Source organism: Leptinotarsa decemlineata, unplaced genomic scaffold (assembly GCF_025532065.1).
Source record: "Leptinotarsa decemlineata unplaced genomic scaffold, Ldec_3_MD MMD2_tig00026330_RagTag_RagTag, whole genome shotgun sequence".
In the NCBI taxonomy this organism is placed as follows: Eukaryota; Metazoa; Arthropoda; class Insecta; order Coleoptera; family Chrysomelidae; genus Leptinotarsa; species Leptinotarsa decemlineata.
In genome coordinates, this window is record NW_027412690.1 from 6,542,945 (window position 1) to 6,570,943 (window position 27,999).

The 27,999-nt window shown below is 35.5% G+C and overlaps 2 protein-coding genes across 7 annotated transcripts in view; one reads left to right on the plus strand and one right to left on the minus strand.

The window, feature by feature from the left end:
* LOC141485728 (carbonic anhydrase-like) lies at positions 1-27,982 on the plus strand. Of its 6 annotated transcripts, none has more exons than XM_074183053.1 (8): positions 14,755-14,850; positions 14,904-15,004; positions 15,426-15,461; positions 17,492-17,641; positions 22,303-22,426; positions 22,531-22,636; positions 24,442-24,672; positions 27,780-27,982. In XM_074183053.1, the coding sequence occupies exons 4-8, from the start codon at positions 17,572-17,574 to the stop codon at positions 27,903-27,905; spliced, it is 657 nt and encodes a 218-aa protein (XP_074039154.1). In that variant the 5' UTR covers positions 14,755-14,850; positions 14,904-15,004; positions 15,426-15,461; positions 17,492-17,571; the 3' UTR covers positions 27,906-27,982. The 6 variants fall into 6 exon arrangements, with proteins under 6 accessions (XP_074039153.1, XP_074039152.1, XP_074039154.1 ...); XM_074183049.1 differs by having other exon boundaries at positions 14,826-14,850; positions 14,927-15,004; XM_074183051.1 differs by lacking the exons at positions 14,755-14,850; positions 14,904-15,004 and adding an exon at positions 10,204-10,489.
* The window catches only part of LOC111507082 (uncharacterized), a 32,483-nt gene continuing 28,231 nt past the window's right edge, over positions 23,748-27,999 (minus strand). The window contains exon 9 of the mRNA XM_074183048.1: positions 23,748-24,007. Within this exon, the coding sequence (XP_074039149.1) occupies positions 23,928-24,007 (80 nt within the window). The 3' untranslated portion in view covers positions 23,748-23,927. The remainder of the gene's footprint in view (positions 24,008-27,999) is intronic.

Below are 27,999 nucleotides of genomic sequence, written 5' to 3' on the forward strand. Positions count from 1 at the left end.
TTTGCTGTAATTGGATGCATACAAAGTACAATGTTTCATTTCCGCATATTCATCGTGCTATATTTATGTAACGGTGAGTATGAAAAATTTGCACAGCTAGTATATAGAAAATCAAATATTCAAATATGCCTTGAAGTTATCATCATTATCACTATCATTATATCTTTTGAAGCCTATTCTCAAGTGGAAGAACAGAGTGTGGAGATCTTCAACAACTGCATTCTGCTGTTTGACAAATTATCAAAATAATGTCACATTTATATCTCAAATTGAAGATCATGATTATCGTTGCTATTATTAATACCTACCCGTTAAATTCAACTGCGAATGTGTAATTTCAATATACGAGTACACATACAGTACTCGTACAATGTGCGACTCAATGAAGTTTTCAGTTCTGAGAGTCTATAGTATGGGGTTTTTCAATAAGGGCGGGTAGATGTTGAAATGGAATAAAACAAGCTGTGTGTAAGGTATTAACAAAATTATTTTTTATTTGAACAGCTCATGTATGCCATTAAGTGTGGAATATGACATCATTCAAATGCCCGCCTCGGCTTCTTACGGTGGCACGGATCCGAGTTGTCCAATTTTTAATGACTCTTCCGCATAGACCCGGCTGAATTTAAGCGATGGTCTGTGTTCTGTTCACCTTCAGGGCATCGGTCGATTGTGGTTTATTTGCATAGACCTGCGACTTCAAGAAACCCCACAAGAAAATGTCTAGCGGGGTCAAATCGCATGACCTTGGTGGCCAATTCACATCACCCCTGCGGGAGATAACCTTACCCTCAAATCGTTCATGCAAAATGTCAACCGTGGCGTTAGCTGTGTGGCACATAGCGCCGTTTTGCTGGAACCACATGTCGTCTAGGAACATATGGTTCAATTTGGGCCATAAGAAATTAGTTATCATCGTTCTGTAGCGCTCGCTGTTGACGGTGACCGTCTCACTAACGTCGTTTTCAAAAAAGTACGGACCAATTACGCCGCCGGCCCAAAATCCACACCAAACGGTAACTTTTTGAGGATGCATTATCACCTGGTGAACCTCGCGTGGGTTGGTGTCGGCCCATATACGGCAATTTTGCTTGTTAACACAGCCATTCATCCAAGAATGCGTCTCGTCACTAAAGATGATTTTTTGGCCAAAATTGGGGTCCTCTTCCAAACGATTCGAAGCCCAGTCAGCGAACAAACGGCGTTGTCTATGGTCATGAACTTTGAGCTCCTGGGTCAGTTGGATCTTGTACGGGTGTAGCCCCAAGTCCCGACGCAAAATTCGCCAAGTTGAAGTCTGCGAAAGGCCGAGTTCTTATGCACGGCGAGGAATAGACTGCCTCGGGTTCTGCTGTACACTTTCACGGACCGCGGCGATGTTCTCGGCCGATCTTGCGTTCCTTGAACGTACGGGTGTTGGCTGATTGTTTACTGAACCGGTCGTCTCAAATTTGGCCACCAAACGTTGAAGAGTCAACTGTGAAGGGCCACCACGTCTACTGTAAAATGGGCGCAATGCGCGAAACGTTTGCGTTAACGAACACTCATTTTGATAATGAAGTTTTATCATTTGAACGTGCTGTTCAATCGTGTAACTTGCCATGATTATTTGGCATAAACAACTAAATAATAAACAAAAGATTTTACAGATGTCACCAAAACAAAATGGCCGCCACGGGACGCCAAAATCTACCCGCGCCAATTGAAAAACCCATTATTTCATCATATCGTGATATTGTAAGCTTTAAGAGAGAGTGTTCAAATATATTTCAACGAAATTACCTAACTGATTTTTTGATAATAATGACAATAGTTTTCAGCCCCTGTCGAGACGAATATCTTCCAAGAAAAAAAGGATGAAATATCGAGATTTTCTCTTCGTTTTCACAGTAATAGTAGTGAGATATTTGCAGAGACTATTATCATTATCAAATTATCTGGAATAACAATTCGTTCAGACCAGTCTCATATTACCTACACAGTAGGTTGAATGGACTGACGTCTATCAGAAAACAACTACTCCCCTGGCTAATACCACGAAGGGCATTGGATTATTCCGACAGGTGTCAGTGCAGGATTCTACACTGAAGTTATTCCTGCATATGCTGTTGGCGGTAAAACTGCCGCAATAGATTTTCAATTATGGGAAAACACTTGCAGACCGGTTTCGGGCTGTTTGGCCACTCGTCAGTGCAAGCTAGTGTCCACCATCAACATGAAGTCGATGATTTCCCATAATCAATAATCGGATTCCTTTCAGGGTATCATTCCTCGAACTAGGCTGAAGTGAACGACAAACAATATATTTGTCATCGCCTCAGCTGCCTGTAAACGAGGTAACAAACCGCATATCCGAATCGCCCAAATTCCTCATATAAGGAAAAAACTCACACTTGAAGACTGGCTGTAAATCAAATTATATAAAAAAACTTTTCGTTCAGGCCAGTCTCAACTCACCTACACTGTAGGTTAATAGGGTGACACCTGCCGGTATCAATTCCGGCAATTGTATTGCCAACAGCATATGCAGGAATTACTTCTGTGAAAAATCCTGCACTGCCACCTGTCGGTTATAATCCAACGCCCTTCGTGGTATTACCCAGGGTAGTAGTTGTTCTCTGATAGGTGGCAGTCCATTAACCTACAGTGTACAGCTGATTAACGAAAAAACAGATTTTCAACAGATTTTTTTTTAAACCTCGTGAAGTATGATACAAAAAGTTGGATGAGGGTCAGAGAAAAGCCGTACCTTTACAATTTCGTTAGCAGTAATTCGTGATCAAGTCTGTCGAACGCCTTAGAGAAGTCCGTATATATGACATCAGTTGGGGATCTCCCGTCAATGTTTTCAGAAATATATTGGACAACATTGAAAAGGTTGGTGATTGTCGAGCGACCTTTCATAAAATCATGTTGAAGTGGTGTAATTTGATTGCTCAAATGATGATATACCCTACTTTAGATAAGGATTTCAAACACTTTGGAGAAACTTGGCCCTTTTTTTTATAAATTGTCCGAACTTATAGGAGTTTTTGAAAAAACGCTTTTGGATTTTCTTGTTTGAAATTTTCCTTCGTTATACGTAAATTTGATCACATCAGTAGTAGGTTTGATGACTTCCGATGGTTGAGGCTTGAAAAACTACGCTCTTTACATATCCTTACCAACATATATAAATTATTTTCAACAAAACACCCCGGTTATTTATATAACAGACTTTTTTCAGACTAACAACTATTATACTCGAAATGGCTTTGTCTTGGTCATTCCCAAACACAGCTCGACCCTTTTTACTCGTAGTTTTTCTTATATTTCCTCTGAACGAAGTGTTTCAATAATTGAAAATCTGTTGCTGCAGTTGTAAGTATCGCCAAAAGCATATGCAGGAATAACTTCAGTGGAGAATCTTTCACTGACACGTCGGATATAATCCAACGCCTTTCGTGAAAATAGTTGTTTTCTGATAGGTGTCAATCCATTGACCTACAGTGTAGAGGATTGATACTGGCCTGAACGAATTGTTCCTTTAGATGATTGGATTTAAAACCGGTCTTCAAGTCTTATACGAGGAATTGGGCAAATTTCACATATGCGGTTGGTAACCCCGCTCACAGGCAGATGAGGCGATTACAAATATGTTGTTTGTCGTTCGCTTCAGCCTTATTCGAGGAATGATACTCCGAAAGGAATTCGATTTCTGATTATGGGAAATCATCGACTTTATGTTGATGGTGGACAGTATCTTCCACTGACAAGAGGCCAAATAGCGCGAAACCGGTCTGCGAGTGTATTCCAATAATTTAAAATCGATTCCGGCAGTTGTGTCGCCGACAGCATATGCAGGAATTACCTCTGTGATGATGTATTGGATTATATTCGACACCTGTCGAATATAATCCAACGCCCTTCGTGGTATAAGCCAAGGGAGTATTTGGTCTCTGGTTGGTGTCGTTTGGTGTTATTTATTTCCAGCTTGTTGCAGACCAAAGTATGAACGTTTGCAAAGTAACTATTTTGCAATTTTAGAGTCATAGCCCTGTTCGATTTGATCATTATCCTCAGGTAGCATTTCTGTAAAGAGCCGCGTTATATATCACAGATCTCTCTTATTCGACCATAAAAAATTTAATGCTTTCTTTGGTCATAAGTTATTAAACCTGTTCGCTTGTTTTTGTTGATTTCATTGTCGACAAATCTCGAAATTCCAAGTTTTCATCCACTGATTCATAACAGGAAAGTAAAAAGTTACTTGAATCGTATATTTTGAATTCAAAAATATTATAAAGGCCACGATTTAACATAATTTTTTCTATCACCAGGATGGACAATTGGTTTAGAAACACATTATCGCTTATTACTATATACATTTTTGTTCACTCTACAGTCTATATCTTAGGCTTAAAACCTTTTTCGTATATAATGACTTTTCTGAAGGCAATTTTCCAATCAATAGCACTGATAATTCCGAACATTTACAAGCATAATCGACCGTTGAAAACTTTTTCAAATAATAGTAATTTCCATATCTAGAATCCGGTTAGTCAACCTTTTCTATTTTCCCATTTCGTAAATTAACTGTTTCCATGTTATAATCAACAGTTGATAAGATAAAGATTGTAGACAGTATACTATCATCGTTTCTAGGAGTTACTATAGTCAATAATACAAGTGGTATATATGCTTCCCCAATTAACGATAGACAACAATTGTGTAATGCATTTTTTCTCCTTTAATAATAATAATATCTGGAATAATTATTACAATAACTTGGGAACAGCTGTATCAACTCGACGTGAAAACACAAAATGATGCCTTTCCATCCCAAATCATCCGTTTCACGGTGGTACTTCCTCCGACAAAATCTGTTTTTCCGTTAACCGACTGTCGCACCCCTACGAACGACAACCCTCAGAAGTGAAGTCTTACTTTTTAACGTGTGATTCCTAACACGGGTCGGACGATAGCAAGTAAAAATCGATTGTTCAGCATGGGGCTTGAACCACCGACCAACACGGTAGTCATTTCGAGTAAGTGCACAAAGCACCCACGTCGAACCGACCGGTAGAATTACTCTTTAACATTTGCTTACATGTTGTGACTGGATCAAAAAATATCGATAAACTGGCTTCGAAAAATGCTTGTCTGACGCTCGACAGTTTATTGAGAAAAGCAACTAAACAGTCAATACAGTCTGCCAAAAGCCGGTATGAAACAAATTCCTTTAATACCATGATTGATTCTGTGATAAGCAATATGGATTCGAGATTTATATCTTTAAATGAACTCTTTGAAAATTTTGGTTTTCTCTATGACTTGAACAAGTTTGAAAAAAATCCAAAAGAGGAAAGTCAAGATTTTTACACAATCCTGCAAGGAGGTGAGAGCAACGACTTCCAACCTTACGAGTTTTATGAAGAACTACAAAATATGATCCCGAAATTACCAAACTCATTTAAGACGTGATACATTAATAGCAAAGTTAAAACATTACGGACTCAGTAACCATGTAATAACTTTTTTTATCTCATATTTGAAGAAAATAATACAGCATGTCACCTATGGAGGAGAAAAATCTGAAATGTTTTTGGCAGGGTCGGGAGTACCCCAAGGGTCCAACCTAGGCCCATTTTAAAGTTCATAAATGACCTCCCGAAAAAAATGTTATCGGACTGCTTGCTATACGCTGACGATTTCAAAATGCTTATAACAATCACAGACCTAAATGACTATTTGGAACTCCAAAATGATATACAGGGCTATTCAAATTCGTTTCTGTACATGGGGATCTCGTAAACGATAACAGATAGAGTGTCAGTTAAATTGTGGCAAAGTTGTGTATTTTAGAGACCTATTCAATGATGTAAAGAAATCGGATATAGCTCTTTTGGTTCAAAAAAAAATCCCAAATTATTTTTTTGCCTATGTCTTCTTTAGTAGCAGACATATTGAAAATCTGTCCATATTTTGCTATTGGCACTTAATGTGGGCTCTGAGAATATATCCATAAATATTTTATACAGGGTGTCATCTGATTTGGGCCACCCCCATCTTCGAATTTGTAAATACGGACCTGTATTTTTTTGTAGTTTTTGGATAGTAGACATTCATTTCATACTGAGAAATTGTATTCAATTTTATATTTCGGGATGTTTCGGTAATATTCCATTATAATTGTGTGAAATAATCCCTTTTAAATTACGGCCCTAGAAATTGGTTGACTGAGTTGAATAAAATCATAATAGCAAATTTCACGTATGTATCGTAGAGTTTTTCGAGAGTTTTTTTCATTTTTAGGTACCTATTCATATTTTTTTTCATTGCTCTTAGCGTTTTCTACAATGAACTTCGAATAAGAAAACCTTTTATGATTATTTGAAACATATCTACATCAAAAATATATTATATATGTTTCAATAAGCAGAAAAAAAAATTATAGCAATAATAACATCAGAAACGAACACTATAATTGTAATGAAAATTACATGAAGTAATTGAAGTAATTTATATAGGTACCCAAAAAAATTATTGGCGCAATAAATGTTCGAATTAGAGTCCTTCCATTTTGAGACATTTTTAAACTCGGTTTTTCATATAATTTATTGCCCTTAATACACTTAATACACTTAATCATTCAAAATCCTCAATCTCGAGTCTTCCACATTTTCTATCTCTCTGCCAGCGTAAATTCTATTTTTCAATGTCCCCCATAAAAAATTGTCCAAAATAGTAAGATCTGGTGATCTTGGAGACCATCTTATTTTCCCATTATTTGTCTCAAAATGGAAGGACTCCAATTACTTCATTTCAATTTTCATTACAATTATAGTGTTCGTTTCGGATGTTATTATTGCTACCATTTTTTTCTGCTCATCAAAACACATATAATATATTTTTTTAGATATGTTTCAGATAATCATAAAAGGTTTTCTCATTCGAAGTTCATTGTAGAAAACGCTCAGAGCAATGGAAAAAATATGATTAGGTACCTAAAAATGAAAAAAACTATTGGAAAAATCTACGGTACATAGGGAGACGTGAAAGTTGCTATTGTGTTTTTATTCAACTCCAGGCCGTGATTTAAAAGGGAATAATTCACACAATTATAATCGAATATTACCGAAAAATCCCGAAATATAAAATTTCATTTCATTTCTCAGTATGAAGTGAACGTCTACGATTCAAAAACTACAACAAAAAATACAGATCCGTATTTAAAAATTCAAAGATGGGGGTGGCCCAAGTCAGATGACACCCTGTATAAAAGATTCATGGATATATTCTGAGGGCCCACATCAATTGTCATTAGCAAAATGTGGACAGATTTTTAATATGTCTGCGAATAAAAAAGATATAGGCAAAAAAATAATTTGGGATTTTTTGGTTTTTCCTGTAAATCTCCAGAACCAAAAGAGCTATATTCAATTTCTTTACAGCATTGAATAGGTCTCTAAAATACGCAACTTTGCCATAATTTAACCGATACTCTATCTCTTATCGTTTATGAGATCCCCATGTACAGAAACGAATTTGAATAGCCCTGTAGATAAAATAACTAATTGGTCCAAGGATAATACATTACCTCTCAACATTTCTAAATGCAAAGTTATGACGTTCAGCAGAAGTAAGATTCCACATCAGTTTGTTTATATAATGCAGAATACAGTTTTAGAAAGAGTTCAAGAAATACGTGAGCGATATCACTGATGAAGCTAATAAACGACTAGGTTTCTTCCACTTCCACTTATGAATTTACAGACACACACAGTATAAAATATTTGTTTAATACAATTATTCGGAGTAAATTAGAATATGCTAGTAATATATGGGAACCTAATCATGAAAAATCTAAGCAGATTTTAGAAACAATAGAAAACAAATTTCTGAAATGATTTTGAAAAATACGGCAATTCGTCAGGTGTTATGTTCTATAGACCAATCAGAGATGAATTTTACATAGAATTACTAGAAAACAGAAGGATTATAAAGGGTATACTTCTCTTAAGAAAAAAATTTGGTGGCCACGTAGATAGCATTTTTCTCACCAGTCCAATCCGCTTTTCTGTTCCGCTGCCGCGACAAATTACCTTTCATGTCAATCAACATAAATCCCCTGTTGACAGAATTTGTTTAATGTATAATAAAAACACAAAGATCCTCAGGTTTGATATCTTTGAGTTATCATATTCAAAACTAAAATCTAACGTAAGAGAGATTTTCAATTCCTGATTCTGCTGACGACTGTAAACGTACCTACATTCACATCAGTTCAATAGTTTTTTTTGTATTGGCATTATTATTAGTCTCATTTTTGTAATCTGATATTCCTAGCTTTCCCTTTTCTCTATTTTTTTTTTCATTTTTATTCAAAACTTGTACATGTAGCTACTAAGAAACATATTACTGGGCTCTGCCTGTTTGTTTCGGAATAAATAGATAAACAAATAAATACAAAATGTCTTCTGCTGAAAGGAGCTTGTCAAAAGTGAAACTAATAAAAAAGTATTTAAGAAACATAATGGGTCAAGAAAGACTTTCAGCTTTGGCAGTTTTATCTATTAAAGCAAATATGGCATCAAATATAAATTACAAATCAAAAATTAGGGACTCCAGTAAAACCAAAAGTAGAAACTTTTTGTTTCTTCAATTCATTCTTTCATTGTATTATGAGTTCGACTTGTGTATCTGTGTGTAGGTCTGCGGCACTGTAGCTCCTATACTAGTAGACCAATTTTGATGCGGGTTTTTCATTTAATATCTGATTTTGTTGTCTCCAGTCGTTTAAAAGTTACCAGCTCGTTTCCATGATTATGAAGAGGAATCATGCATTGAATTATGGTTAACAATACATCCACTTGACTGAACGAAATAAAAATTCGATATTTTTGAGAGTACAATAACATTTTTACTTTGATTTGATGCTACAACCAGAACAGTTTGTAAATGACCTCAGCAACTTACAGCAGACGTGACGAGTACGGCGGCCTAGACATGATGGTTTTTATTACTTTCGAGTCAGTGTTTTTTGTTATCTTTGATTCTGTTGTTGTACATAAGTAAAAATTTTGGTGTTTCATAATGAATAAAAAATTGTTTAACTTAAAACGTTTTTTTTATTTTATAAACCCTTCTTCTTGCACCATCTGCCCAAGCCCTAATAAATGAATCATCAACAACAATAACAAATTCACTTCGGCAATCTGACCGTATGAAAAAACAAACAAGAAGATAAAACGTTCAGTTTGAATAGTGCCATGAAGATGATAGCACAGTCTGCAATCAGATGCGCTTGCATATAATAATCAGAAGTTATTAAAGCTTCAAATCCTTTTTGTGAACTTTGTGAATAAGTGTTGATATGAAAACATTGAAATAAAGGAAAACTAGTTGCATCGGCTTCGACATACTTTAATAACCATATATAAACTCTACCCATTTGCATATCGAGAAAGTCTAGTTGACAGTGCGGTGCGAAGTGCTCTAATAAGACAATATACATTTGAATATTAGTTTGAAGTTTTGGTTGGTTTCCGGGTTTTGACGTGGTCTTCTTTGGTGACAATCTCCAAACGTTTCAACTGCAACTGCAGCAGACATCTTCAATGCCGTGGTCGAAGTACGTATCAGCTGAAAGACCACTACAGATCCTGGAAACCAACCAAAACATTGACGCCAGCCGTGAAAGCCTACGTTCCTATATTAGTTTGAAGTTTCAGTTGAAGTGTTTGTTTTTATTGTCAGTGTAGCAGTGAAATAAGGTTAAGTTTAATTGATCACTATAGTGAGTTATTGTCAAAATCACGGGGGGAAACGTGACAATATAATACTAATTATTCATTACATTCATTAAATTTTTGTTTCTCGCAATATAAGTAAGTTTCGTTACCAAAATGTTTAGAGAACCAAATAGGTTTACTGAAAATGTCTGATTGGAAAATCCTCTTTGATTTTCATTTGAAATACATTTTTTTTTGCCTTTCCTATATTCTATATGAAATGTTTTTTTTTGTTTTCCATTTTTATCTTTCCATTCAATTTACCTCATTAAACGTGTCGTTTAAAAGATAAAACATGTTTTTTGTATTGTTTTCGATGTTGATTGCTTTGTTATTTTAGGAAGTTTATATTTAAAGAAATTGCGTTCGATAATATTCATAAAATCCCTTGATACAATGTGAATCTCTTTTGCATTCTATAAATTTTAATTGTTGATTGCAGGTGAGTATGAAATTCAGAGAACGATAAAATTAGCATTTTCGAAAATTTTCATTTCACTGTTTCAGAAGGTATTCAAGTTGGGTTTGTATCACGACACCCTGTAGGCAGGTTTCGCTTCCTGCAATCAGTCAAATTTATCTGGTAAGTGGTTTTCGGAAACCGAGCTATTGATAAAACCGCCAGCAGTTGCGAATCGGCCCCATTATCAACTTGGTTCTTCAGATCGACAATATGAAGATATTTTTATACTTGGTTGTCGTAATTTTATTTCCAGGTGAGATTTTAATTTATTCATTCTAAATTAACCTTCTTTCTTTCACGAACATATGAATCCTTTTACTTTTGAAGTTGGGGCGTTCAAAATATAATTGAGAAGTGTGTGCTGTTAATTATATTGTGTGTGGATAGATTTCAAAACACGACTTGAATACTAGGTTCATCAAGACTATTTGAGAGTTTCTTGTTACATTGCTACAGAGTGTCCTTTTTTACCATTTTATTTTTTTATCCTATAAACCGTGTTCATTTTCAGAAAATGTCGGTATTAAATGGTTTATGTGATTTATAAAAATCTTACCAGGCATTGCGGATAATTCCAGAACACTGAGAAAAAATATAATAACCATTTTTGAAATTTTGGTAGTACAAAAGCTTAATTGATTTAAGTAATGCAATGATGGCGTCGATTTAAAAATATATTTATCATCATTCAACATTCAACAATCTTAACTTTTCGCAGGCTAAAATCTGCCTTCTTAGATTTTTCCAAATCTGAAGACGGAGGAAGATTGTAGGAAGTGAAATATCCGAAGAATTTCGAAAGCTTTTCAATAGAAAATTCATTATGGGAAAAAGTTACTTCAAATTAATATTTTGTTTCCGTTCTAGTGAAAGTTGAATGCTACGACGATATCCAATACTTTCGAAGTAGTTCCCTGGATTTCTCTAAAATTTCTATTTTTTGTCACCTAATTTTGTTCTTCGTTCAAAAATAACGTTATTCGAAAATCGGAAATGTCAAACAATTATTTTTGTAGGGCTCACTATGGGCAACAAAAATTTGTAAAATGGCGCTTTTTATTGTCAACCGCAAACTGGTAACTTCAGTTAGCAACTTTTTAATCACAAGAATAAAAGACATTATTTCCCATGAAAAACTATACAGGGTCGCTGATATGTATGGAAACGGTCGATTATCTCTTAAAGTAAGTTAGCTAGCAAAATGTTAAGATACAAAAATTTTAGGGTTTATCAAAATCTATCAAACTGAATAAAAACATACAGGATCAATCAAAAAGTCTTAAAGAAATAAAGTTGTTTTTTTCTTCAATAGAACACCCTATATATTATTCCATATTTCAATTTTGCTAGAAATTTTGAACCAAATTGATATAGCACATCATTTTGAATATAACTTTTTACTACTCTCAAATTCATTAAAGAAAAAGCTCGAACAGATAAATATTTTTTATGAAAGTCACATAAGGTGGAGTATGTGGATATGATTATAATTCAATTATAATTTTTTTACAGAAAATACAAAAGCATAATTGTTCAGGGTTGATAAAAATTCATGAAACGATAAAATGTTTTTCTTAATGAATGTCCAGAATATTTAGAATTCTATGAATACAATAGTTATGCCAGGAGAGAAAGAGAGAAAACAAGTTTTAATAAACAACAAATATTTACTTTGGAATTCTGTTTAATAATGTGTTCAAAGTGTTTTCCATTTACCTAATGACAGTAATGAACTCGCTGAACAAAATTTTGTAGTGAATCTAAAATCATGTGGGGAGGAATGGTAGAAATTTCATGCCTTATTCTTTCTTGCAACTCTCCGATATTTGGCGGCCTATTATTCTAGACTACATTTTTTATGTGACCCCATAGAGAAAAGTCAAGTGGGGTCATATCGGGAGACCTAGCTGACCATTCAATTGTTCCCCTGCGTCCAATCCATTCATCAGGAAAAGTTCCATCTAGATATGGAACACGTACCACACGTCCAAAATGTGGAGGAGCACCATCTTGTTGAAACCATATTTATTCTGCCGGCAATTTGGGATAGTTATTATTCGAGAATTATTGTCTAATCTCTGGAATAATATGCTGTTGTAAAATCAATGAATATCGTTCAGAGGTCAATCGGTAAATAAAATAGGGTCCTATGACGTGTCTACCAATAATGCCACACCATTCATTTACTTTTTGTGGCCGATGAGAGTGAATTTCCTCCATCAAATGTGGACTTTGGTCTGACCAACACCTACAGTTGTGGCGATTTAACGTGCCCGTTTGAATAAAATGTAGATTCGTCAGAAAGCAATATGTGGTTGACAAAGTTGCATCTGATTCAGCCATAATAACTTCACAGAACTCGATTATACGATCAAAATCGTTTTCACTCAATACTTGTACCAAATAAATTTTATTTGGATGCAATTTTTGCAGTTTTGCAATTTTTTTGAATGGAATGTCGACTCACTACTTGGTCACAACTTCTTCTTTTATCACCGTATCCGATGATCATTATAATTTCAATACGCTTAGTATCAGTCAAACGTGCCATTTTGCGCGAAAATTATTGACACTAAATGTATTTTTGACATGCGTTGTCAAGATCATCACTGTTGGACAAAAAAACGACGCTGCGTTGTTATGGAGTTGGAAACTTTCGAAAGGAAACTTGATGGACTGTAAACTTAACGCACTAAAACATTTTTGGGTAATTTATCAGAAAGTTATTTTCAAAATTCGATATCTAGAAAACGGTTGAATTTAGGAAATGATGCTCTATATCAATTTTGTTCAGAATTTCGAGCAGAATTGAAATATGGAATAGTATACAGTGTGTCTCACTTCTCATGGAAACACCCCCGTATCTTCCAAAATGCACCTACCACCTGAATGGGGTTGGCCAAAGTGATATACACTGTCCGCCACTCGCGATGGAACACCCCATTTTTACGGTAAAACATATTAGGGAGCAAAATAGACTCAAAATTCCTTCAGATTCGTGATCAGGACTACCAACTTACTGCGAATACACTTTTTTCCTGAAAAAATTTCAGTCCTGAAAAATCCGAATTTGTCTCACTTCTTATGGAAACACCCCCGTATCTTTCGTAATATTCGAGGTGGAACGATGAAACTCTCAGGACTGATGGAAACGCTCAAAATGCACCTACCACCTGAATGGAGTTGGCCAAAGTGACATACACTGTCCGCCACTCGCGATGGAACACCCCATTTTTAGGTAAAACATATTACGGCGCAAAATAGTTCGCTTCCAATACCTGAACCCCTTCATTCTATCTGGAGAGTACTCTCAGGTATAAAAGATCCTCGTTAATGTTTTGATGTCAAAACCAAAAAAAAATCTACTTCAATTATTACGGAAGATACGGGGTGTTTCCATGAGAAGTGAAACAAATTCGGATTTTTCAGGACTGAATTTTTTTCAGGAAAAAAGTGTAATCGTTGTGAGTTGGTAGTCCTGATCACGAATCTGAAGGAATTTTGAGCCAATTTTGCCCCCTAATATGTTTTACCGTAAAAATGGGGTGTTCCATTACGAGTGGCGGACAGTGTATATCACTTTGGCCAACCCCATCCAGGTGGTAGGTGCATTTTGAGCATTTCCATCAGTCCTGAGAGTTTCATCGTTCCACCTCGAATATTACGGAAGATACGGGGGTGTTTCCATAAGAAGTGAGACAAATTCGGATTTTTCAGGACTGAAATTTTTTCAGGAAAAAAGTGTAATTGTAGTGAGTTGGTAGTCCTGATCACGAATCTGAAGGAATTTTGAGCCAATTTTGCCCCCTAATATGTTTTACCGTGAAAATGGGATGTTCCATCGCGAGTGACGGACAGTGTATATCACTTTGGCCAACCCCATTCAAGTGGTAGGTGCATTTTGAGCATTTCCATCAGTCCAGAGAGTTTCATCGTTCTAACTCGAATATTACGGAAGATACGGGGGTGTTTCCATAAGAAGTGAGACAAATTCGAATTTTTCAGGACTGAAATTTTTTCAGGAAAAAAGTGTAATCGTAGTGAGTTGGTAGTCCTGATCACGAATCTGAAGGAATTTTGAGCCTATTTTGCCCCCTAATATGTTTTACCGTAAAAATGGGATGTTCCATCGCGTGGCGGACAGTGTATATCACTTTGGCCAACCCCATTCAGGTGGTAGGTGCATTTTGAGCATTTTCATCAGTCCAGAGAGTTTCATCGTTCTAACTCGAATATTACGGAAGATACGGGGGTGTTTCCATAAGAAGTGAGACAAATTCGAATTTTTCAGGACTGAAATTTTTTCAGGAAAAAAGTGTAATCGTAGTAAGTTGGTAGTAAGTAAGTGAGTAAGGTAGTAAGTGAGTTGAAAAAAAAGCAACTTTATTTCTTCAAGACTTTTTGACCAATCATGTATAATTATTTTTTATTTAGTGTGATAGATTTTGAAAAACCCTAAAATGATGAATGACATCGCTTCAACTTTTTTCTGAAAAATTGATTATTAATTCGTTTTTTGAAGAAGTAGGTACAGTTTCAATCAATGTCATTTTGAAGTTTTGAATTTTCACAGTTCTATTGAATAGAAGAATAGAATTGATTAGATGAATATCGGTATTGTAATGAAAATAATTCATCAGAATATTCATCAGTTATTTTTTCAACAGGACCATTTTACTGTTGGTTGCAGGTTTCCAAATTTTGAATTCTTGGGAAGGATCAACTCATGAATACAAAGTTGACGGAATCCCGTGTGTTGAAGAAATTAGTTAAGTAGTTGACAATTTTGTCAGAAATGATCTAAAAATGGAAACTCCCTTTTATGAAGTTTTCTGAAAGATATATCGCAAGAATATTCAAATCTTTTATCCAAGATGAAGCAAATAGTCTTCCATAACGCATTCGAGTATTATTGATGAGTATAGTAAGATAGTAATAATAGATTTCCGAATTGTAATGAGTGAAAATAGAAGATAAAGCACACTATGAAAATCAATGATCGAATCCGTCATGATTATGTCAAAAATATGGGTAATTGCTGTTCGTGCGGAAAAGGTAGTCCTTATCTGTACGTCCCTAATATCCTTCACTATGATTGATTGTGATATTTTCAAACAAACCCCAAATTACACAAACTAACAGAGGAAAACATCGAGAAGGAAAATACTTACAGAATATTTTTGTTTTAGGACGGAAATCCCAAAATTGGAACTACGATAGATTTGGTGAGTACAAACAAAGGGTTAAATTTAACTTTGTGGGACACTTTTGTATTTCCGCGATTTATTTGAGGAATGATGAATACATGATGGCTGAAAATTACAACAGTTTTTATAGTAGGCTCAATTCGAGATACAGCGTGACAAAGTATGTATGATATCATATCTCACCTTTTTTTTTCTTTTCCTGATTGATTCGGCTGTTGATGAATTTCCATAGTAATTTCAAAACTACACCTCACGATTTGATCTCTATAAATTTTGTGGAGATCAAATTGTGAGATTTAGTTTTCGAAAAAAAAATCTCACCTTTCTTTAACAACAATAAACGACTTTCATACACGTTTCAGTTACTAGATCCCTTTTACACCATAATACACCTTTTATCATCTTTTTACATTCAATTATCGCCAAATTTCTTCTAACTTGAGTGGAGTTTCATAGTTCGTCTGATGCTTGGACAAATAACACTGCTCGCATTTGTAAATTAAATAAAATTTCACAATCAGGTTCAGAAAATATTGAAACTTTGAAACTATATTTTTGTATGGTTCTTGTTTATTAGATTTTGACGTTGATACCTCAGATGAAAACAGTAGATGACATGGATCGATGGAATATTGAAAAATATCGATACGAGTATTTGTTGAATCATTGATGCCTGGTTACACTTTTTCACCTATCACTAACCGCTATTTGGATTTTGGGGCGTGCGCAAAATGCGAAAACTGAATAAAAATATTACACTGAGTCAGTGTAAAAGCCACAAAGCCACCTAATTCGTTTGTTCCGGTCGTCATATTATAAAATATTTCACGTTGGATTTGAATCGCTGGAGATTAACTCCATTTGGAAAAATGTTCACCGGAAGTTTATTCCACATAAACGCAATCCTCCAAATGAAAGAGTTCTCAAACAGTGAAGTTCGAGGTGTACTAAGTTGAACCTCAAACCGATGAGCAGCCACAGTCCGTCGTGTATTTCTGATACGTCCCGCTTTTGGTGGAATCAAGTGTGCCAAGTCACTTGAACACTTTCCGTGAAAGTATCTATAGAAGAGAGACAAATCTCCAACCTTTCTTCGATGTTCTAGGCTATCAAGGTTGCAAGTGATGTTCGCGTCTCCAATCAAGCGGATGGTTCTTTTCTGGATAGAATTCAGCAGCTTCAGGTTTTGTTTGGGGCAGGAGCTCCATACATTTGAACAATACTCCAAAGAAGGTCTGATCTGAGCTTTATAAAGCATCAAAAGTTGTGGAGGTGTGTACAGTTTTCTGGTTAGGAACAGTGTTTCAATCCTTCGAGAAGCGGCTTTTGTAATTTCAGCGACATGATTATGCCAAGACATATTGGTGTCAATTTTAACCCCCAACAAACTTATCTAAACAGAAAGTGGAATTATCTGACCTGACATTACTTTCCTGGGGACTTGCACCCCAATTCGAAATAAATTCTAGATCCTCATTAAGATATGCAACCTCCTGCTGCCGGTGAAGACTTGCATCTGCCGCCGATGTCCCGGAATCCAAATGGAATAACGAAACAAGTGTGCTGTCGTCAGCAAAGCAATATATTTGATTCTTGGTTTTTTCCAATAAGTGGTTGATATACAATAAAAAGAGGGTTGGAGACAATATGGATCCATGGGAAACACCAGCGTTGATGGTAAAAGTATCTTATAATGTTATCCACATTGGTGCTGAAGAGGCTTTAAGGCAAGTGTTTCATTCCGAAACATCGATGCATTCAGAATGACAGTGTTCCATCTAAGTGAAATTTTACCTCTCTCAATTTTACCTCTTTCATATACTATATTGTGTAGCAATCCTGTGAATGATATCTGATTCAATTCCATAACGAATGATTGGAGTACAAACTGAATAAAGTATTTTTTCTTTCGTGTAATTCAATGTTCATATGAAAGTACTTGCGTTGAGACGGTTTTTTCTTCCAATTTGTGTCTGAAAGTGATACACCCATTTCCTTGCTACACCCATTTTCTTGCTAGCTCCATAACTATTTTTTTTTTGTTCTAGATAACTGGCCACTAGAATGTAGGCTGGGCAAAAGTCAATCGCCAATACCAATAAATAAAGATGATGTGGTGAAGCAGACCATGCCGTTGTTTAATTTTATCAATTACGATATCCCATTGACCGCCACACTCGATAATACGGGAGCAACAGGTGAGAATATTTTTTTAAGACGTTTAATTATTATTTTTATATGGCTGACCTTATTTGTGTAGGAGACCATTTTTTTTTCGTAGGACCATGTTGGTTGAATAATAACGTGAAACTGAGAAATATGTGTAATAAAAAGAAAAAATTATATCAAATGTTGTTACAATATAAAACAGAATTCAAATATTTCTATAATTCGAATGAAACCTACCCAAGTAACATATTTTCATTCAGATATTATAGTCACATCATTCATAACTCATGACTTTTGATTTGTTGGATTTATTGCTGCTCGGAATAGCGGAATAACCATTAAACAATTGAAAATTTGAGAAATAAATTGAGTTTACTTGATCTGAACAAATCAAGTATGTATGCAAAAAGTCAAACCAAGCATGTTTCGCTATTTACAGGCTAAAATATACCCTGAGCAAAGAATCTCTAGTCAATGTTTTTATTAAGCTCTTGCTCATTTAACAATTAGTTTGCAACGGAAAAAAGCCGGATATTCACTAATCAAAAAAGAATAATACGACTGATCAAAGCATCTAAAAAACAATTTGTTCAGGACAGTCTCAACTCCCTACACTGTAGGTTAATGAACTAACACGTATCAGAAAACAACTACTCCCCTGGCTAATACCACAAAGGGCGTTGGATTAATCCGACAGGTGTCAGCGCAGGATTCTTTACTGAAGTTATTCCTGCTGCGATACAACTGCCGCAATAGATTATCAGTTATTGGAACACACTTGCAGACCGGTTTCGGGCTGTTTGGCCACTCGTTAGTACAAGGTAGTGTCTATCATCAACATAAAGTCGATGATTTCCGATAATTGAAAATCGAATTCCTTCAGAGTTCATTCTTCGAACTATGTTGAAGTGAACAACAAACAGCAGGTTTGCCATCGCCCCATCTGCCTGTGAACGAAGTAACCAACCGCATATCCGAAATTTGCCCAATTCCTGGTATAAGGAAAAAAAAATGTTCACATATTGTCTATGGCTATAAATCAAATCATCTAAAGGAACAATTCGTTCGGGCCAGTCTGATTCGTTGTATTCTGATAGGTGTCAGTCCAATAACCTACAGTGTAGGGAGTAGTGTAGGTAGCCTGCAAAATTTGAACATTCAACTTATTTTTGGAACAGTTCACGTATTATAGAAGATTGAAAGTGTTAACTTGTTTCAAAACTTATATTTGAATCATATAATTATGTTTCGATTACTTATATGAACATTTGAAATATATTCTTTGGAAGAATATACAGGGTGTAACTGAATAAGTGTAAAACATTTGAAGAGGTGATTCCTCATCGAAAAAAAGACAGGATCTTTCATATAAAGAAACTTCATTGGAGCATCCCTTGTTAAGATACAACCCCTTAAAGGGGGTACATAAAATTTGTATAACAATTTTTTTCACAAGCACTGAAAAAGTTACAATATTGAAATTAACCTGACGTTTTGTACTACCAAAAAGACACTTAGCCAGAAATTTATTTGGTTTACCCCATGGTTGTAAGAGGTGGAAAACGCAACCCCTAAAATTTATTTCCAATGTAACTTTTTGTCTTATTATTTGTTTTCCATTTGAAAATTTATTTCCGATAGCCTGTTTCGTTCTAAAAAAAATGTCTCTTGGGTTTTTTGCCCAAAATAAACCAGTTCGCAGCAAAAAATTATTTTACGAACCACTACAGAGATACATCGTCATAAATGCGAACTGGATTTATTGTTATTTTGTAGTTAGTACCTGCATTAAACGATTGAAGGGTAATAAACAAAATTAATTTATTAATAACAAAACACACAACATGTAGAAATCATAGTAAATGTTCAATATGTCTACCTTCAGACATTACGCATGCGTCTAGACGTCGGCGCATTGAGCCATGTATTCGCTCAAATATTCCTGGAGTCTCTCTGATTACCCTGCACGCATCGATGATCGGGTTTCTTAAGTCCTCTACATCGCGAACAGGAGTACGATAAACCAAATTCTGTAAATCGCCCCAAATAGAGAAATCGAAAGAATTGAGATCCGAGGATCGAGCGGGCCAGTTCTGTGGTCCTCCTCGACCTATCCACTGATTTGCATATGTTTCAGTTAAATGCTGACGTGCTACTTGACTAAAATGGGCGGAAGCCCCATCATGCATAAAAAACATATCCCTTCTGACGCCCAAAGGAACTTCCTCCAGCAGTACTGGATGCACTTCTTTTAAAAATTGAACGTATGCCTTACTATTTAATCGAGGAGGTAGAAAATGAGGCCCAATTAAATCATCCCCAATAACTCCGAGCCACACGTTAAGAGAAAACTGTTCTTGATGGTTAGTTTCGACAATAGCGTGAGGGTTTTCATCAGCCCATATGTGGTAATTCTGAAAATTAATAATCTTGTCCCGAGAAAAACTACATTCGTCTATGAATTCTATTATCTTCAGAAAGTCACAATTTCTTCTAATCATTTCCAGCATCCAATTGCAAAATTCAAGACGGTTTGGAAAGTCTCGCGATAACAGTGCCTGTACTCGTTGCAGATGGTAAGGGTATAAGAGTTGTTCCTTTAAAATTCGAAATACCGTCATATGATCAACATTGAGCTGGAAAGAAATTTTTCTAGTACTGGTAGTAGGTTGTTCTGCAATCAAATTAAGTACTGCTGTCATCATCTGGCATTCCTCAAACTGCTTTTTGCTGCAGTTTGAGGAGTGCCAGATGATGTACCAACTGTCGAAAGCGCTGGCAGATAATTAATAGAAGATATAAAGCTTCAAATCCTTTTTGTAGAATTTATTATTGAAATATATATATATATATATATATATATATATATATATATATATATATATATATATATATACATACGATAAACATATCGTCCATACAAACAAGCAAACAACAAATAAAAAAAACTAGGAATTAGCAAAATATTCACTAATGTCATAAAAGCAGGACTCCGCTGAATATTTTTTCAAACTTGTTTTGTATTTATTAATATTTTTTTCGTTTTTGATATTACTTGGGCAATGATTGAAAAATCGTATTCCATTATATTTAGGTCCTATCTTTTTTTCGATGAGGAATCAACTCCTTAAATGTTTTACACTTATTTAGTTACACCCTGTATTTCCAGATAACGTACCAACTACCAACTACCAACTGTCGAAAGCGCTGGCAGATAATTAATAGAAGATATAAAGCTTCAAATCCTTTTTGTAGAATTTATTATTGAAATATATATATATATATATATATATATATATATATATATATATATATATATATATATACATACGATAAACATATCGTCCATACAAACAAGCAAACAACAAATAAAAAAAACTAGGAATTAGCAAAATATTCACTAATGTCATAAAAGCAGGACTCCGCTGAATATTTTTTCAAACTTGTTTTGTATTTATTAATATTTTTTTCGTTTTTGATATTACTTGGGCAATGATTGAAAAATCGTATTCCATTATATTTAGGTCCTATCTTTTTTTCGATGAGGAATCAACTCCTTAAATGTTTTACACTTATTTAGTTACACCCTGTATTTCCAGATAACGTAACACAGCTCCAGATAACGTAACGTAACTGGCTGGTAACTCAATCGCCACAAAAGAAATAACCAGGAAAGGAATTTCTGGCAAAAACATAATAATCTGCACTAACAGCAGACAAGCCCTATTAGCCTTGAACAGACAACGTGTAACCTCAGGGCTAGTACAAGAGTGTCACCAAGATTTAGCCAAAGCCTCGGTAGATAATAACATCCTGGGGTGGGTTAAAGGGTACGACAGGAGTAAAGGTAATCGCATTGCCGACTCTTTAGCCAAGAACGCGGCTGGACTAAGAATTTTAGTACCCAGTGGCACCTGCGGCCTGATGACTTCGACAATTGCGGAACTAGCCACCCATGCTCAATCCCTAAAGAGATGAGATGGAATCAAAGGATGCAATCTTGCCAGGATTACCCTGGGCAACCCTGGGAAGCTGGCGCCGAAGAAATCTCTGGCGATGACCAGGAAAAATCTACGCTTAACAGTAGGATTTCTGACTGGCCACTGTCAACAAAGGAACACCTCCATAATATGGTGCTAGTGGACACACCTCTATGCAGGATGTGTGAACAGGAAGATGAGACTGTCAGGCATGTCCTATGCGAGTGTCCGGAGTTATCGTCAATAAGAGAGTGTGTGGTCGGCGAGTCTTGGCCTACACCTGCCGATATAAAGGAAATATCTCCCAGTAACCTGTCCCCTTTCCTGGAAAGGACAGGATAGACGATGACCTAGGAGGACAACTCCTCGGGAGTACAATGGATCCCATGTGGCCTAAGTGCTGTGGGCTTACACTCATCCTCCGTACTCTACAGATACAGAACAGATAAGACAGCTAAAATTGAGATTTTACGTTGACATTAGAGAACACAGTCACCTGCTATATTACTGCAGAAAAAAAAGGAAAATTCGAATTCCATGAAAACTGCTAATAAATATTTCACAGCGAAAGTAAAACCCTGCTTATTATTTTCCAATTGTGGGCTTCTCGAAATCAAAATTAAGGTTTTTCATTAACTCAGCTTTCTTGGTGCAGCCTAGATCTCCCACGTACTACAAGATATAAAGTTCAAATAATATTGAGGTTTCAGTTGAAATAAAATTTGAAGAAAACATAAACCATCCATCAATACAAGGCAGCATCTTACAATCGGATTACACCCTTGACAATATCCATTTCCACTGGCCCAGTGAACACACAATAGACGGTAAGAGGTAAGTCTTCTAAGAGAAGTGGTACTACTGAATTGTTTTCATGGGGGTGGATTTATGAAAAGCGGAACACACTGTATATAAAATGTACATTAAATAATTTTCAGATATCCTCTGGAAGCTCATTTCGTACATTTTAAAACGAAAGCGAAGAATTTGCAAACTGCTCTAAACTTCAAAGATGGCGTTGTTGTGTTCGCTGTGATGTATGAGGTAATTTCTGTTCATATATAATATACTCACTATACTACATGTATTATATTATGTTGTTTCAAAAGTGTTTTGTCAGTTTTTATGAGTTTACTTTGAACTGTTATATCTCAGTCAACGGGTGTATATATGCAACACTTTCTAAAACTAAGAACTAGGCGTTCCACCATAATGAATCAACTGAAAACCAAGACCTTAGGTCAAAACGAAAATGAGCATGCGCCACATTGAAATTTTTTATGGCTGTCAATGAGCCGAGAAATTTCAAAACGACTGTTTCAAATTTGTACCTGTTGAAACAACGTAAACAATTGATGAAAGAGCGTTGTTAATTTTTTGTTTATATGGAATTATTTTCAGTAGGGTTCAAAAAATAAGGTGAATTTTCATTTTTTTCAAAAAATATTAATTTTTTTCATAAATTTCTAATTTGTTCCTTCCAAATCAGTCCCTCACAGATATACCTAATAATAATAATAATGTCTGCCTTTTTTCAAATCATCAAAACACTTCTGACATGCATTTTTTGGTGCGATTCGGTTTTCATCTCCTCAATCGTCGCAAAACGCCGCCCTTTCATTGATCTCTTCAATCTTGGGAAAAGGAAAAAGTCGCAGAGGGGCAAATCAAGTAAATACGGTGGCTGAGGCATGATAACGGTGTTGTTTTTGGCCAAAAAATTACGAACAAGCAATGACGAATGAGCAAGTGTATTATCATGATACAAAAGCTATGAAATGTCTTTCCATAATACCCGAAGTTTTTTTCGCATTGCTTATTGCTAGCGACTCATCGCGGTCGCTGTCGGTCCTTTTTTATGTATTGGTTTTTTTGACCTTTGAGAGTGCCGGCAACTTTAAGTATGCACAATATCGTTTGCTTCGACTATACTCCTTATTCACCGTAAGATCATGTGACAAGAACTCCTGATGCACTCCACCACAGCATAGGTAAATCCCTAAACGAATGTACATAGCCCAGGAAATTTGAGCCTTCACCTTATTTTTGCAACAATTCACATATAGTAAAATATCAAATGAGAATTATTGTGGTTATGCTAACATGCGCATAAACCTTTTTTTTTTAGGTGTAACAATAATTACTAGTTATTAGGTTAATTTCTTATGTATTGTTGAAAAAATCCGCTATTGTTGTCCTATATAGTTTCAATTGATTTTGATGCGTTATCTATATAGTTTGTTTTTCACTGAAGAATTCAAGTATTTTGTTGTAAGTATAATTGTGCAAATCACTATCTGATATCAATTCAACTGTCAAATCACTATCAAATGGATCATTCAACAAAAGTCATTTTTTGTGGAGGAAAATCAGTTTTCCATCGACCTTTTTTTGGTATTTTTTGCCTCCCACGATCTGAAAAATATAAAAAGTATAATGAAGAACTTTATACAAGTGTAGAAAGGGCAAACTTTTTAGTTTCCCCATATAAGTTACTGCGTAAAATGAAAGTATTTTTCACAAAGAAAAAATATTTATCCGTAACTCGTCGTATTTAACAATTTTGACCATCAAAAAAATTGCTAAGAAATAATAAAATACTTATCTTGACGTTTCGGAGGCCAAAATCTGCCTCAGTTTTCAGAAATGGACAAAAAATGTTTAAGATATTTGCAGTTATTTGATTATTCATTTCTCAACTTCTTCGATAGATGTCAAAGGTGTTTTGAAATATGGATCATTCTGTGGTGAGCAAGTAAGTTTAGTTAGATGGACTGAAACAACCCAGATAAATAGGAACTGACCTGAATATGAATAATATTTCAACCTCAACAATCTTTGATTTACAGATAAGTAAACTTCCCAATGATTTTTTGTATGACATAACAGAATATGTTGAAGATATTGCACACAAAGTTCGCCAACCTTTGAAATTGGATGCCCCATTCTTTCCAAGCAGCCTACTCCCTAGTAAAACTGATAGCTACTTCACATACCAAGGTTCTCTTACGACTCCTAATTGCGACGAATCAGTTCTATGGTTCGTTTTTCCACATCCTTCCAGCATCAGTCAGGCACAGGTGAGTCGAAATCTGTTCTTCCGTTAATCAGCTGTCGTCAGACATTTACGCTATTGAATTTTGTGAGGAGAGATCGGAAGAATCCAACCTCATACACAAGCCTATAAAAATATTCTCGGACAGTCAAACGGAGCTGGAAGCTCTTGGCTCCTACCGAGCAACGTCTAAATTGGTAGCAAATTGCCAAAAACGACTCTCCTCGATAGGATGACTTAACAGATTGTCTCCGGTCTGGATTCCTGGCCATACTAGCCTGGAAAGCAATGAGGCTGCTGGCTCCCTTGCAAAGGAGGGTGCTGCAAATAGCTTCATCGGACCAGAACCTGTCATTGGCATCGCTTTAGGCTTTACCAAACAAAGATTGTACACCTTGATGACAAGAAGATTTATGGACTTCTGGCAGAATCTTCCAGGATTGGCTCACTTCAAGGCGTTTATGCACCCTTCGAAGCTTGATATCAAACAGTTGTTGGACTACAGTAGGGATGAACTACGATGTCTAACAGGCCTTCTTACAGGTCACTGTCATTTGAATCATCACATGCAGAGACTCGGACTTTCGGAAGACAGTGTGTGTCGCCTCTGTTTGGAAAATGATGAAACCGCAGAGCACATACTTTGTGCCTGTCCCGCTGGGGACCTAATCAGGTTTTTAGAGTTCAGCAGAACCGTACTCTTACCATCTGACCTTAAAGACCACTCACCATACAAACTAATCGGCTTCGTTACGAAGTTAGGTTTATTTGGTCGAGTGTGAATAGGTGTGAGCCACAATAAACCCTTGCGGGTTGCGTTGGAGGGTCGAATAGACCCACTCACTTTGGATCTAAACTAACCTAACCTACTAGACTTTTTCTGTGACAGAAATATTCCAAAATGAGACTCGTAGGTGAAGGATATCCCAAATAAGAAGAGTAGGTACTATTAAATTTCATATTAAGAAGCAATCTGAAAAAGTTTACGAAAATAATTCCTATTTTGTTATTTTGTTCAATTTCGGTTTGTTTGAACTCTACCTTAGGCGAATTAACAAATACAATATTTCGCAGAAATATCAATACTAAATGTCACTTTAACAATTCTTTGTTTTCTTGAAAAATTTTCACTGTTACTGCTACCTTGCAACAATGATCCACTTAAATACTTGATTGCGATTCTTTATATATCAACTTTGTGCTATTCGAACTTTTCTGTTGGACTGAATTCATTTAGTTTATTTGGATTTAATTTACTTTCAAAAATCCTTATTGAGAAATACTGAAGTTCATGATTACAATACGAAAAGAAATAACAATTTATTTCTACGTTTGTTTGAAGGTGGCTGACAATGTTTCGTGGTGTATTTCATCACTTCGGACTTCCATTGTCCAATATAATATGAATTGATTTGAAATCCCTGAAAAAAAATTATTAGGATCAACCGAAAATAACAAATTTATTAAACAAAAAACTGAAATTACAATAAAATACCAGACAAGCAACAACCAAAAAAATAAAAAAATGAAATATTAATAAAAGCTGAAAATTAAAGAATATCATTAACAAAAAATGAAAAATAAAAATTAAAAGATTCCAAACCAAGTTACGTAACGACGTTTCGATTGTTAGTATCCACAATCGTCTTCTGGTGATAACTGGACTTATTCCTCCGAGATCTGACTATTTATATGTCATTCGAGTGCTTTCACGTATCCCCTCTTCCCTCTCTCTCCGCTTCATTGGTTTCAGCGGGAGATGACCGTTTGGCGGGAGTTGGTCGTTTTTCGCTTGATTAGAGGTATCCATATGTTACGTATCTCTACGCTAGCTTGACTAAATGCGTTGTTGGACAACATATACGCGGCTTCTTTGAATTTTCTCCTAAGCCAGTGTTCCTCTTTGTGGATGATTTCAGCTTGAGCCCACTTGATATTATGTTGATGAGTCCAAACATGCATATTCCGGATTTGCTGGTTTCTCCTCGCTGTGTGTGTTTCTTGTGCCCGGCAATGCGAACTTTCAATGGTCTCTTAGTTTCACCGATGTATGAATCTCCGCACTCGCAGCATATCCGGTAAATGCAATTCTTGGAATCGCAGTCCGCGTTTGGTGGCCTGGTTTTCGTGAGGTTGCTACGGATAATGTTCCCAGATCTGAAGCAGGTCCTGATATTATACTTGGACCCAATCCTTCTTATCCTTTCCGATAATCCTCTGATGTAAGGAAGTACAAGTAGTGGTTGTGGCGGCTTCTCTTCCTTGTGGAGCTCTTGCTGTCTTCTAGCTAAAGCCTGTTCTGCCATCACTCTGGAGTAACCATTCTGTTGAAGGTCATTTTTGATGATGCCTAGTTCCTTTTCGAGACCTTCCTTTGTATTATAGAGCCCGAAAGCACGGTCTAGTAGAGTCTTGATGATTCCTCTCTTAGACGATTGATGGTGGTTGGATTTCTGGTTCAGATACTGTCCTGTGTGAGTGGGTTTTCGATATACAGATGTTTCCCATTTAGTGTCGGTCCTCTTCACCAATACGTCTAAGAAAGGCAATTCGTTGTGGACTTCCTTCTCCATTGTGAAAGTGATGGAAGGTCTTTTCGTTTAATCCTTTTAATTTTTTTTTTTTCAGGGATTCCAAATCAATTTATATTATATTAGACAATGGAAGTTCGATTTGATGAAATAATTTATTTCTACATTACTAAAACTAACACTAAATTTTGAATGATTAGTATATTTCATGAAAGCTTAAACGAATTTAATGAACTACCACAATTTGTAACAGAATCTAATTCAATAAACCAATTCAAGTCATCATTAAAGAAGCATATTAGTAACAGCTCATTATATTTGGTTTTTTTGTTGGTGTTTCTTTAATATGATCTGAACCCAACAATCTATAGATATGTATGTATATTTTGTTTTCCTTCAAATATACTTTCAAATGTTCTTATATTTACATAGTTTGATAATGTTGTAAGATATTTATCAATATGTAATTTTTTTGTATATTACGATTGCCTACTAAATAAATAAGTAAATAAAAGATTCAAAAGTTAACTTTCAACAATTCTATTTCAACGTATATGATATTTCCTTCTTGAAAATGTTGATTACTTTTGAATTATTCCAGTTGGATGACTTGACCAATATCTACACAAGGAATGGTGAGCCACTTTTGTTCAACTCCAGGCCTCTTCAAAAAATAAACGGACGAGAAGTGCTATTCACAAATGGAGTGCACCGCCATAGATCTTAAATTCATAGTCAGTTCGAATTGGATGTTTTTTATTTATTTTTTATTTATATCGAAAAATTAAAAACCATCAACTTTTACTGCTGTATTCTTTCAT

Bases quoted from the DNA above. Each gene is read 5' to 3' on its own strand.
- LOC141485728 (XM_074183049.1), top strand. The intron at 22,637-24,441 runs GTAATTTCTGTT...TTTGATTTACAG, and splicing joins TGTTCGCTGTGATGTATGAG to ATAAGTAAACTTCCCAATGA. The intron at 24,673-27,779 runs GTGAGTCGAAAT...GAATTATTCCAG, and splicing joins CCAGCATCAGTCAGGCACAG to TTGGATGACTTGACCAATAT.